The sequence below is a fragment of the Elephas maximus genome, chromosome X (genome assembly GCF_024166365.1).
Source record: "Elephas maximus indicus isolate mEleMax1 chromosome X, mEleMax1 primary haplotype, whole genome shotgun sequence".
NCBI classification, from domain to species: Eukaryota; Metazoa; Chordata; class Mammalia; order Proboscidea; family Elephantidae; genus Elephas; species Elephas maximus.
This window is the reverse complement of record NC_064846.1, coordinates 6,585,333-6,597,694: the sequence shown is the minus strand read 5'-3', so window position 1 is coordinate 6,597,694 and position 12,362 is coordinate 6,585,333. Positions and strand designations below refer to the sequence as shown.

Sequence of the window (12,362 nt, the reverse complement as noted above, 5' to 3'; positions counted from 1 at the left end):
GATGTACTTTTTATGCTGAGAAGAGCAGAAACTCTGAAGCGCCTTGGTGGGGTTGGGGCCACGCACTTTCATGTTAGCTATTTAAAAGTTCTTAGATTTTTTTTTAATAAGATTACCTGTGTGGATCCAAGTCTTCTTTTTTATGGGATTTTTTTCAGGTATCTAATGTATTTGATACTCAGATAATGAAAAATTAAATAACTAAACATTTTAAGTGCCACTAATTGATATTTGGAAACCCTGGTGGCGTAGTGGTTAAGAGTTATGGCAGCTAACCATAAAGGTTGGCAGTTGGAATCCACCAAGCGTTCCTTGGAAACTCTATGGGCACTTCTGCTCTGTCCTATAGGGTCGGTACGAGTCGGAATTGATTTGACGACAATGGGTTTTTTTAATTGATATTTAGATGCTATTTGAACTCTTTTCTGTAGGTTCAAGATTTTTAGAGCAAGGAAAGGAAGTGAGTGTGCGTGATTGACTGTACTGAGTAGAGCTTGCCAGCATAACCGCTGACCGTGATTTCTTTGTGTCCTAAACTCAGGTGTGTGATCACCAACAAGACGGGTCAGAAATGCAAGTCTGCATTTTGAATGAATGTTGTAGGCCTTTCAAATGCAGTATTAATAAGCATTTTCCTAATCAGTGGCCTTGTTATTTTTCATTGTTAATCTATTAAGTTCATACATGATGCTGAAACAGCTAAATACCCTGATTTGGTTTGAGGGCTTCTGCTCTTTACCATTCATCTCCAGGTGTTAAATCATCCTGGTGGACTAGAGAGAAAAATAAAAAAGCCATCAGTACTTGATAGTTGCATTTTAAAGTGATACCTAACAATAGTTACTAATGAAATATAACACACACTTGTTCTTAAACCTAGAGTTATTTTTTATAATACTGCGTGGCATGGTTTACATGGTTTTTGATTGGTTGAGAGATGAGGAAATGAGACTTAAGGAGTGTTTGTCAGCTTTAAGCAGCAGAAGCCGTCGGCTTGAATAATCTGAGAAGCAACTCTTGCAGTTGAATTTAAGTTTATGAACAAAAGTTTTATGTGCAGGGTCAGGGAAATCCTAACTGTGGCCACTCCTTGTGTGAGTCCTTATACAGTGAAAGCCTAGCTTGGTGGTAATGTTCATTCTTGTCATGTAGCATTTCTTTGAGGTTTTAAAGATTGCCTATTAAAGATTCGGTTTCTGTTAGATTTCTACCTGGCTTTCTTTCACTTTTTGTCAGTTTTACTAATAAGATTCAAAGCATCAACATGGACTGCTTGCTTGTAATGCAGATTCTGAACTGAGGGTTTTTTTTTCTCTCATGTCCCTTTTTAGAGCAGAAGGAGAAACGTGTGTGGAATTCAAAGCCATGTTAATTGCAGTGGGTATCCACTTGCTCCTGCTGATGTTTGAGGTCCTGGTCTGTGACCGGATCGAGAGAGGAAGCCACTTCTGGCTTCTGGTCTTCATGCCACTCTTCTTTGTCTCCCCCGTGTCTGTTGCAGCTTGTGTTTGGGGCTTTCGACATGACAGGTCACTAGAGGTGAGATTTCCTGTATTTAATAATGCTATCTATAATTAAGAATTTATAACTTATGTTACAATTATAATTAAAAACTCTTTGGGTCAGTTATTTGAGGGTAAATATCTTGCCCTTTGTTAGAAAGAGAGTGCTCACTCATTCTAGATCGTGGTATACAAGGACAGACAAGGCGATAGAAGTAAACCTGCTTCTCTTTCTTGACTTAGAACATTGGCTTGCACCCAGGCCATCAGTCTTCTTCCTGCTCACTTCTTTCCCTCTCCACCTCAGACCCCGTGGCCTAGCCTCTTGCCTGCTCTTTGGGTAGCTTATCCTGATGTGCCCATCTGTTTATTTGTCCAGTCAGTCCACATTTTGCTAGCATATGTCTAAGCATGGGGGATACACAGATGAACAAAGTAGCAATACTAGTAATGCCAATAATAATAGTGGGAATAACGGCAGATGACATGTATTGAGCACTTACTGTGTGCCAGGCATTGTGCTAGGCACCTTATATGCAGTATCTTATTAAATATTCACTACAACCGTGTGAGGTAGGTGCAGTTGTCATCCTTGTTTTCCATTTAGGGAAACTGAGGCCCAAAGAGGGGAAGTAATTTGTTCCTGGCCTCACATTAGGGGCAGGGGTAGGACTCCATTTCCGTCAGCCTGATTCCAAAGTCCAAGCTCTTAACTGCATGGAAGCTGAGGGCCTGGAGCCATGCGGAGATGGCTTGACAGGAGAGCTGGAGGATACAGACTCCTTGCTTTTAGCCGGCAGCCTAAAAAGTGGAACAAGGAGACTGCAGTTTGGTTGGAAGGTGCCTATGAGCCAGAGGGTGGTTCAGGGTATGTGAGCCTCAACCACTTACCCTGAGAGGAAGGTGCCAGTTGAAAGGGAGGATGATGGAGCAAGGCTCCCTGGGAGCCAGAAGGAACAGAACACAGAGTACCAGGAAGGGCTTGGCCTTGAACAGGGGCAGGGATTCCTGGACTTTGGTACTGGAGGAAAGGCCCCAGGTAGGTGTGCTTGGTCAGTAGGGGTGGAACCTAGAGGGAAAGCACCTCTGCTGCCCAGGTCACCCTCCCTGCACGCCCTAAGCCTTCATCAATCCAGGCTTCCCACTGGCTGCTTGCCAGTTGCCAGGTGCTGCTGAAGAGAGTCACGTGGCCTGTGGATTGGACACCATAGGTTTATGGTCTCCAGTGCCACCCGACCATGCCTTCTCGATGGGGGTGGGGGGCAAAAATTGTTACTGGGATGGGGGGAGATTGGGAAAAAAATCTGAACTCTTTCTACAAATAAAATACAGGTGCACATACAGTATATAAACAGATATACAAGATATCTGTACTGGTAAAATTTCGTGGGGAGGGTCAATGAGGAAAAAGTGTCCAAAAAAGCTTCCCAGCTGGTAGCGGTAATGAAAACAAGGCTGAGAGGCACGGAGCTCGGCCCTCCTTCCCTTCTGCATCTGCCACCTGTCTCTCTGCATGGTGCCCCCAATTCCCAGCAGTCACATGAATCCCTTGCCTCTCTTAACCTCCTCCCCCTGCCATTCTGCTTGCCCCATACCTGTTCTCTGACATGTGTGTTTCAGACTTCGCCCCTTCCAGTGCCTCTAAGCCTCTGCTCCAGAGCTTGTCCACACTCTCCAGGAACTTTGGTCTCATCTTAAAGAGAAAACAAAACAGCAGCGGCAAAACTTTGGCAATCCTCTGCTTAGCGGTTGTGCTTCTCCTTTCCCCTTACAGAAATGCTCTGCTAGTCTGTGACTGTTGTCCATGTCTTGGAACATCCCAAGACTCCCCTTGCTCCTCATGAGCCCCATTTCTCTGGACGTCTCTGTCTTTGGCTCCTTTGCTGAGTTCCTCTTCCTCACCTACTCTTATAAGTCACTTGCGTAGGATTCCAGTCTTAGGCGTGTTCTGTTCTCACTGGGCACGTTCTCTGAATGATCTGGTTCACACTTCCTGCTTCCACTACCACCTAGATGCAGTTGACTCCTAAAGTCATATTTGTAAACTCAGATTTCGCCACCAGCGCCAGAATCCTTACCCAGCTTCCCTCTGAATCTTTATTCCTTGTATTGGTGACAGGTATTTTTCCATCCATTCATCCAAACTTTTCGACTTTCTGCCTGTGTTGCTTTGTATGTTTTTTTCTGTTACCTGAACAAATGAAGTTAGAACCAAGCTTTAGAATCATTTTCAAAAGCTGACATTGAAAACCGATCACTGAGAGCGGTGTTTCTCGGTGGGGGAGAGGGTGTGCAATCGGCATTTTGGGTAGGAACTTTTCTGTTGAATAGGGCTGTCCTGTGCATTGCAGGACAGTTATCATCCCTGACCATTGCCCACTAAATCCTTGTAGTGCCCCTCCCTCCCCAGCCAAGCCTTTGCATTTTTGTGAGATCCCAAAGTGCTCCTGGTGATCAGCTTCAAAGGGGTCACAGTCTTGAAAATCCTATGGAGCAGTTCTACTGTGCACACACAGAGCCAGAAAGGAAGGGGTGGGATCCAGGGTCGAGATGTACAGAGATGGTTACAGAACTGACTCGATGGCAACTAACAACAACAGGAGCCTGTGAAGGAATGACTAAGTCAGTATTTGCCCTGTGAGTCTGGAAAACTTTTGGGAACCTCTGGGCCAGATCGTAGACAGCTTTGTGTGCCGTGCTGAAAAGTTTGAATTTTCATTCCGTAGGCTTTGGGGCACCATTAAAGGGTGGCAAGTAGTGTAAGCACGCTGGCCAGTGTTCCAGCCGGACTGGAAAGCAGCCTAGAGGGTGATGGAGAGCACAGGGCCATCGGACTGGGGGCAGGGAGGCTGGTAATGGGGCTGTCGAGGCGGGGGTGAGGTTGACAAGGAGAGCCTGAGCTAGGACCATAGTAATTGGAACAGAGAGCAGAGAGGGGATTCAGGTGTGAAGGATTTGGTGACTGAATGCAAGTATGAGACGGGGAATCTGGGTGCTGCCCAGCTTCGTGGCTGGGGTAATTAGACAGTTTTGGTACCTACAGAGAAGGGGGAGGGACAGGGTAAAGGTGCCTCAACTCAGTTTGGGGCTCGATTCATTGAGGTGCCTATAGGACAGCAACAGGGTATATGGACAGCTGGGCCTGGTGCTCAGAAGGCAGGCTAGATTTGAGACAGCTTTGAGAACCAACCAAGAGGAGACGATGCAAGTTCATTGTCTTCCCCCAAGGGCAGAGTGAGTAAGTGAAAGTGGGGGTACGCATATGTATGTGTCTACTGGGGAGACAAAAGGACTGGGTTTAAAGCTCTGGGGAATATCACCATTTGAGGAGAGAAAAAGGATTACCAGAGCAGGAGGATGCCAAGACTGCGTGGTGGGGCCCTAGAAGCCCAGGAGGAGAGTTTGAGGAAGAATGGAGTGGCCAACCCTGTCAGGGTGCCAACTGAAAAATATTCTGACACCACAGCAGGGGTGATCGTCATCTTGGTGAAAGCTGGCGCCCCATGGCCGTGGGGGTGGAGGCTAAATCACAGTGGGAGGAGCTGGAAATGTGAAGTGAGGCCATGGAGATTAAGCTCCCAGTACCAGCTCAGGAAGCAAAGGAGTGAGAGAGCTAGGGCTAAGAGAGTACAGGATCAAGGGGGGCTGGCTTTCTTTCGTTTGGGGGTGGTTTTGTTTTTAATGGAAAAGTGTTCAGCTTGTTTCTGCGCTATGGGAAAGATCAATGGAGTAGGCGGGGTTAAAGTCTTAGTAAGGAATCTATAACTGATGTTTTGATCGTACAAGGTCCTTGAGGAGCCAGAAAGGAAGGGGTGGGGCCCAGGGCCGAGGCCTGGGTAAGAGAAGAAGGAAGTACAGGGATGGTTACCAGTAGAGATGCTTGCTGTGGGGCAGGAAGGAAGCTTGGGGCATCCACTGCTCGGGCCTGGAGCAACATAAAGGGTGGGGCAGCCACTGAGCAGAGGGGACGTGGCGCACACCAGCGGCAGGTTTCCTTGGGGGCAGCACTGCTTGGCTTCTCAGGTACCAAAAATTAGTGTAACTTCAAAAGGTTTTACTTTGTTGTAATTTGCATCACGTTACAGTATGTTAACCAGGTCATTCCAGTATTGAATGCAACTTTTACTTTGTTTAACTAATTCTTCTCTTCCTTTTTAGTTAGAAATCTTGTGCTCTGTCAACATTCTTCAGTTTATATTCATTGCCTTAAGACTGGACAAGATCATCCACTGGCCATGGCTTGTATGTAACGTTCTAAATCTTTAAAAAAAACTTTTCATTTTTATTGTAAAAGTAATTCATGTTCATTGTAGAAAACTTGGGACAGATATAGCTAATAGCATAAGCATAGCTAATAGAGTAAGAATCCACCATAATCCCACCACTGGTTTGTGTTTTCTGTTTCTTCTTTGGGGTTCTATTGTTTTATGTAGATAGCTGAGATCACACTGCATGTATAATTGTGTATACTGCTTTTTGTTTTGACGTTGTATCATAACATTTCCCCAGGTCAATTCTTTATAAACATAGATTTTAAGGTTTAATTATGTAAAATATTCTTCCACCATCCCCTTGTCTCTGAAGATTCAGGTTGTTGCCAGTATTTTGTGATTATAAGTCGTGTTGCCTTGTATATTTTTGTGCGTAAAAATCTTTGCCTGATTTATGGATAGTTTTCCCAGGAAAAACTCCAAAGACAGTATTACTGGGTTAGAGAGTGGGAAGCTTTTGAGAGTCTCTAGTACAACTGCATTGCCAACTTGCTTTTTCAAGAAAGGTGTACCAATTTACACTCTTGTCAGCAGTGGGATCTAAGTCATGCTTTTAAACTGTGGCTCCAGTTAATGTGTGTTTGGTTAAAATTGACAGCACATGGATGGATGGATGGATGGGTGGGGGGGTGGGTAGGTAGGTGGATGGATGGACGGACGGACAGACGGACGGACGGACGGACGGACGGATGGATGGGTGGGTGGGTGGGTGGGTGGATGGGGATGGATGGACAGACAGACAGATGGACAGACGGACGGATAGACAGATGGCAAGCTACAAACATGAGAATACAGTATGGTGTCAGCTATTAAATGCATAGAAACAGGATTGGAACAAAGGCAGAAGGGTTCCATTACCTCCTGGAGGTGAGTTGTGCCCATGGTTTTTCCCCATGCTGCATGATGTATACTTTTTGTTGTTTGTTTTTATTTTGAATTTGTGTTTTTAACAGCTTTATTGAAATATCATTCAATACCATACAACCCATCAATTTAAAGTGTACAGCTCAATGGTTTTAAGTATCTTCACAGATAAGTACAACCATCCCCACAGTCAATTTTAGAATATTTTCGTCTCTCCGAAAAGAAACCCTGTATGCTTTAGCTATCACCTGTCTTTCCTCCCCCAGCCCTAGGCAACCGCTATCTACTTTTCTGTCCCTGTAGATTCCCCTGTTCTGGACATTTCATATGAATGGTATCATAAAATATGTGTTGATTTACACTTTTGCACTTTAGATATTTTCTGTAATGAACATGGTTTACATTTAAAAAAAACAAAAGTAAAAACTACAGTAAAAAAAAGAAAATATTCATTTAGGGGCAGGGAAGAAAATAAGAGAACATGAGTAGCCTCCATAAATAGCGAAAATGGGATTCATAACTTTTGCCCAAAGTCTTTGATAAAATATTCTTAATCAAAAACGCTGTTCAATGATGAATCCGTGAAACATCTCATAACATGGATGAATCTGGAAGGCATTATGCTGAGTGAAATCAGTTGCAAAAGGACAAATATGGTATGAGACCACTATTATTTGAGGTTAAGGGAAGGACAACACGCGATACAGGGGAAGTCAGCACAACTGGACCAAACCAAAAGCTAAGAAGTTTCCTGAATACAGCCAAACACTTTGAGGGACAGAGTAGCAGGGGTGAGGGTCTAGGGACCATGGCTTCAGGGGACATCCGAATCAATTGGCATAACAAAGTTTATTAAGAAAATGTTCTCTGTCCCACTTTGCTGAGTGGCATCTGGGGTCTTAAAAGCTAGCAAGCAGCCATCTAAGATGCATCATTTGGTCCCAATGCACCTGGAACAAAGGAGATGAACACTAAAGACAACAGGAGAACATGAGCCCAAGAGACAGAAAGGACCACGTAAACCAGAGACTCCATCAGCCTGAGACCAGAAGAACTAGATGGTGCCCGGCTACCACCAATGACCGCTCTGACAGGGAACACAACAGAGAGTTCCTGAAGTGGAGCAGGAAAAAAGTAGGGTACAGAACTCAAATTCTAGTAAAAAGACCAGACTTAATGGTCTGACTGAGACTGTAGTGACCCCAGAAGACATGGCCCCCGAACTCTGTTAGCCCAAAACTAAAGCCATTCCCAAAGCCAACTCTTTAATCAAAGATTAAACTGGACTATAAGACATAAAAAAAAAAAATTTGTTTTTATAAGACGTAAGACATAAAGTGATACTGGTGAGGAGTGTGCTTCTTAGCTCAAGTAGAGACATGAGACTATGTGGGCAACTCCTGTCTGGTGGTGAGATGAGAAGGCAGAGGGGGACAGGAGCTGGATGAATGGACATGGGAAATACAGGGTGGAGAGGAGAAGTGTGCTGTCACACTGTAGGGAGAACAACTAGGGTCACATAATAATGTGTGTATAAATTTTTGTATGAGAAACTGACTCAAATCGTAAACTTTCACTTAAAGCACAATAAAAATAAAGACTGTTCAAGCACCGATGCTACATCTTCTGCAGGCTGCAGCTGGAGGATGGTGATTGGGTTCAAGAATTTTTCTTTTGTAACATGGAGGAAACAACTCTGGATAAGACCAATTTTTTAGTGTAAGGTCTAATCAGGAAAAAATGTTAGGAATTTTTAATGTTTTATTGAAGTAGACTGAGGGATTGCTCAAGCCCCAATCTTGTGCAGGTCCCAGCAGATGAAGCAGTCTGACTACACATTTGCTGCAAAGGTCAAGAGCGAGCAAGTAAGGCTGGTAAGGTCAATAACTTTCCCCTCAACAACAGAACACCAATGAATGACAGTCTCGTCACCTAACTGCTTTAGCAGGCAGAACAAGAGGACCAGGCCGTGTATAAACTCTTCAGCAAAACCTACAGCCAAGAACTAGCTAGTCAGGAAGATTGAAAATCAGATACCAAATTAAAATGGATCCACAGGTCTAAAGGTAAAACTACAGAACGTTTAGAAGAGAACGTGGGAGAAAATCTTCAGGATCTTAAGTAAAAAGTTCTAAGAAATGACACCAAAGGCATGGTCCATAAAATAAAAAAAAAGTCATAAATTTGGACTTGCTCAAAATTGAAGTAAAACGAATGAAAAGATAAATCACATACTGGGAGAAAATACTTGCAAAGCACATACCTGACAAGGAATTGTATCCAAAACATGAACTGTCAAAACTCAGAAATAAGAAAATAAACACCCAGATTTAAAACATGGCTAAAGACTTGAACAGACATTTTTTTAAAGAGAATATACAAATAGTAAATAAGCTTGTGAAAAGATTCTCAACGTCATTAGCCATCAAGGAAATGCAAATCAAAACCACAGTTACATACTAGTATATGCCTACTAGCATGCCTATAATCAAAAAGATAGACAATAACAAGTATTGTCAAGAAAGTATAGAAATTGGAAACTTTATAGGTGGCTGGTGGAGATGTAAAATGGTGCAGCAGGTTTGGAAAACAATCTGGAAGTTTCTCAAAAAGTTAAACAGAGTTACCATATAACCTAGCACTCCTGGGTATGTATCTTGTTGTTGTTGTTAGGTGCCCTTGAGTTGATTCTGACTCATAGCCACCCTATGTACAACAGAAGGAAACACTGCCCAATCCTGCGCCATCTTCATGATCCTTGTTATGCTTAAGTAAGCCCATTGTTGCAGCCACTGTGTCAATCCATCTCCTTGAAGGTCTTGCCCTTTTTCACTGATCCTCAACTACCAAACATGATGTCCTTCTCCAGGGACTGATCCCTCTTGATAACATGTCCAAAGTATGTGGAGGTAGTCTTGCCATCCTTACTTCTAAAGAGCATTCCGGTTGTACTTCTTCCCAAGACAGATATGTTCTTTCTGCAGTCCATGGTACATTCAATATTCTTCTCCAACACCACAATTCAAAAGTGTCAATTCTTTTTCAGTCTTCCTTTTTCAGTGTCCAGCTTTCACATACACATGAGGCAATTGAAAACATCATGGCTTGGGGCAGCTGCACCTTAATTCTCAAGGTGACATCTTTGCTTTTCAACACTTCAAAGAGGCCTTTTGCAGATTTGCCCAATGCAGTGCATCTTCTGATTTCTTGACTGCTGCCTCCATGGCTGTTGATTGTGGATCCAAGTAAAATGACATCCTTGACAACTTCAGTCTTTTCTCCGTTTATCATGATGTTGCTCATTGGTCCAGTTGTGAGGATTTTTGTTTCCTTTATGTTGAGGCGTAACCTATACTGAAGGCTATGGTCTTTGATCTTCATCAGTAAGTGCTTCAAGTCCTCTTCACTTTCAGCAGGCAAGGTTGTGTCATCTGCATAATGCAGGTTGTTAATGAGTATTCCTCCAATCCTGATGCACAGTTCTTCTTCATACAGTCCAGCTTCTCGGATTATTTGCTCAGCGAACAGATTGAATAGGTATGGTGAAAGGATACAACCCTAACGCACACCTTTCCTGACTTTAAACCACGCAGCATCCCCCTTGTTCTGCTCAAACTACTGCCTCTTGATCGATGTACAGGTTCCTCATGAGCACAATTAAGTGTTGTGGAATTCCCATTCTTTGCAGTGTTCATAATTTGTTACGATCCACACCATTGAATGCTTTTGAGTAGTCAAATAAAACCTAGCTAAATGTCTCATATTCTCTGCTTTCAGTCAAGATCTATCTGACAGGAGCAATGATATCCCACATTCCACAACCATTTCTGAATCCGGTTTGAATTTCTGGCTGCTCCCTGCTTTTTGAATGATCTTTAGCAAAATTTTACTTGCATGTGATATTAATGATATTGTTTGATAAATTCCATATTCGGTTGGATCATCTTTCTTGGAAATAGTCATAAATATGGATCTCTTTTTTTTTTCCAGTCAGTTGGCCAGGCAGCTGTTGTCCAAATTTCTTGGCATACACAAGTGAACATTTCCAGTGCTGCATCAAATTGTCGAAAAATCTCAATTGGTATTCCATCAATTCTGGGAGCCTTGTTTTCCATCTGTGCCTTCAGTGCAGCTTGGACTTCTTCAGTGCCATCAGTTCCTGACCCGTGTATGCTACCTCCTGAAATGGTTGAACATGGACTAATTCTTTTTGGTGTAATGACTGTGTATTCACTCCTATCTTCTTTTGATGTTTCCAGTGCCGTTTAATATTTTCCCCGTAGAATCCTTCAGTATAGCAACTCGAGGCTTGAATTTTTTCCTTAGTTCTTTAAGCTTGAGAAATACAGAGTGTGTTCTTCCCGTTTGGTTTTCTACCTCAAGGTCTTTGCACATGTCATTATAATATTTTACTTTATTTTCTAGAGGGGCCCTTTGAAATCTTCTGTTCAGCTCTTTCACTTAATCATTTCTTCCTTTCACTTTGGCTACTCTGCATTCAAAGAGCAAGGTTCAGAGTTTCTTCTGAAATCCATTTAGGTCTTTTCTTTCTTTCCTGTCTTTATAATGACCTCTTGCTTTCTTCATGTATGATGTCATTCCACAGCTCATCTGGTCTTCAGTCATTAGTGTTCAACGCATCAAATCTATTCTTTAGTTGGTCTCTAAATTCAGATGGGATATACTCAAGGTTGTATTTTGGCTGTTTGGGACTTGCTCTGATTTTCTTCAGTTTCAACTTGAACTTGCATATGAGCAACTGATGGTCTGTTCCACAGTCAGACTCTGGCCTTGTTCTGACTGATGATGTTGAGCTTTTCCATCATCTCTTTCTACAGATGTAGTCCATCTGATTCCTGTGTATTCCATCTGGTGAAGTCTGCATGTATAGTCGTTCTTCATGTTGGTGAAAAAAGGTATTTGCAATGAAGAAGTTGTTAGTCTTGCAAAATTCTATCATGCAATCTCTGGTGTCATTTCTATCGCCAAGGCCATATTTTCCAACTCCCGAACCTTCTTTGTTTCCAACATTTGCATTCCAATCACCAGTAATTATCACTGCATCCTGATTGTATGTTTGATCAATTTCAGAAATTCTCAGTTTCTTCATCTTTGGCCTTAGTGGGTGGTGCGAAAATTTGAAGAATAGTGCTATTGACTGGTCATCCTTGTAGGCATGTGGATATTATCCTATCACTGACAGCGTTCTGATTCAGGATAGATCTTGATATGTTCTTTTTGACAATGAATACAACGGCATTCCTCTTCAAGTTGTCATTTCTGTCATAGTACACCATATGACTGTCTGGTTCAAAATGGCCAATACTAGCCCATTTCAGCCCACTAATACCTAGGATACTGATATTTATGCGTTCCATTTCATCTTTGAAGAATTCCAATTTTCCTAGATTCATACTTTATACATTCCACATTTCTATTATTAATGGATGTTTGCAGCTGTTTCTTCTCATTTGAGTCATGCCACATCAGCAAATGAAGATTCTGAAAGCTTGACTTCATCCACGTCATTAAGGTCGACTCTACATTGAGGACACAACTCTTCCCCAGGTGTATTTTGAGTTCCCTCCAATCTGAGGGGCTCATCTTCTGTCACTATATCAGACAGTGTTCCGCTGCTATTCATAAGGTTTCCACTGGGTAATTCTTTTCGAAAGTAGACCGCCAGCTCCTTCTTCTTAGTCTGTCTTAGTCTGAAAACTGACAC

The 12,362-nt window shown here is 42.7% G+C and overlaps 1 protein-coding gene across 5 annotated transcripts in view; it reads left to right on the top strand.

Annotated features, from left to right (window-relative positions):
• TMEM185A (transmembrane protein 185A) overlaps positions 1-12,362 on the top strand; it is a 161,607-nt gene that overhangs the window by 41,536 nt on the left and 107,709 nt on the right. For 4 of the 5 annotated variants that reach the window (XM_049872230.1, XM_049872226.1, XM_049872228.1 and 1 more), the window contains 2 exons: positions 1,332-1,539; positions 5,661-5,744. In XM_049872230.1, the coding sequence (XP_049728187.1) occupies positions 1,332-1,539; positions 5,661-5,744 (292 nt within the window). The remainder of the gene's footprint in view (positions 1-1,331; positions 1,540-5,660; positions 5,745-12,362) is intronic. The other variant, XM_049872227.1, reaches the window with a different exon arrangement.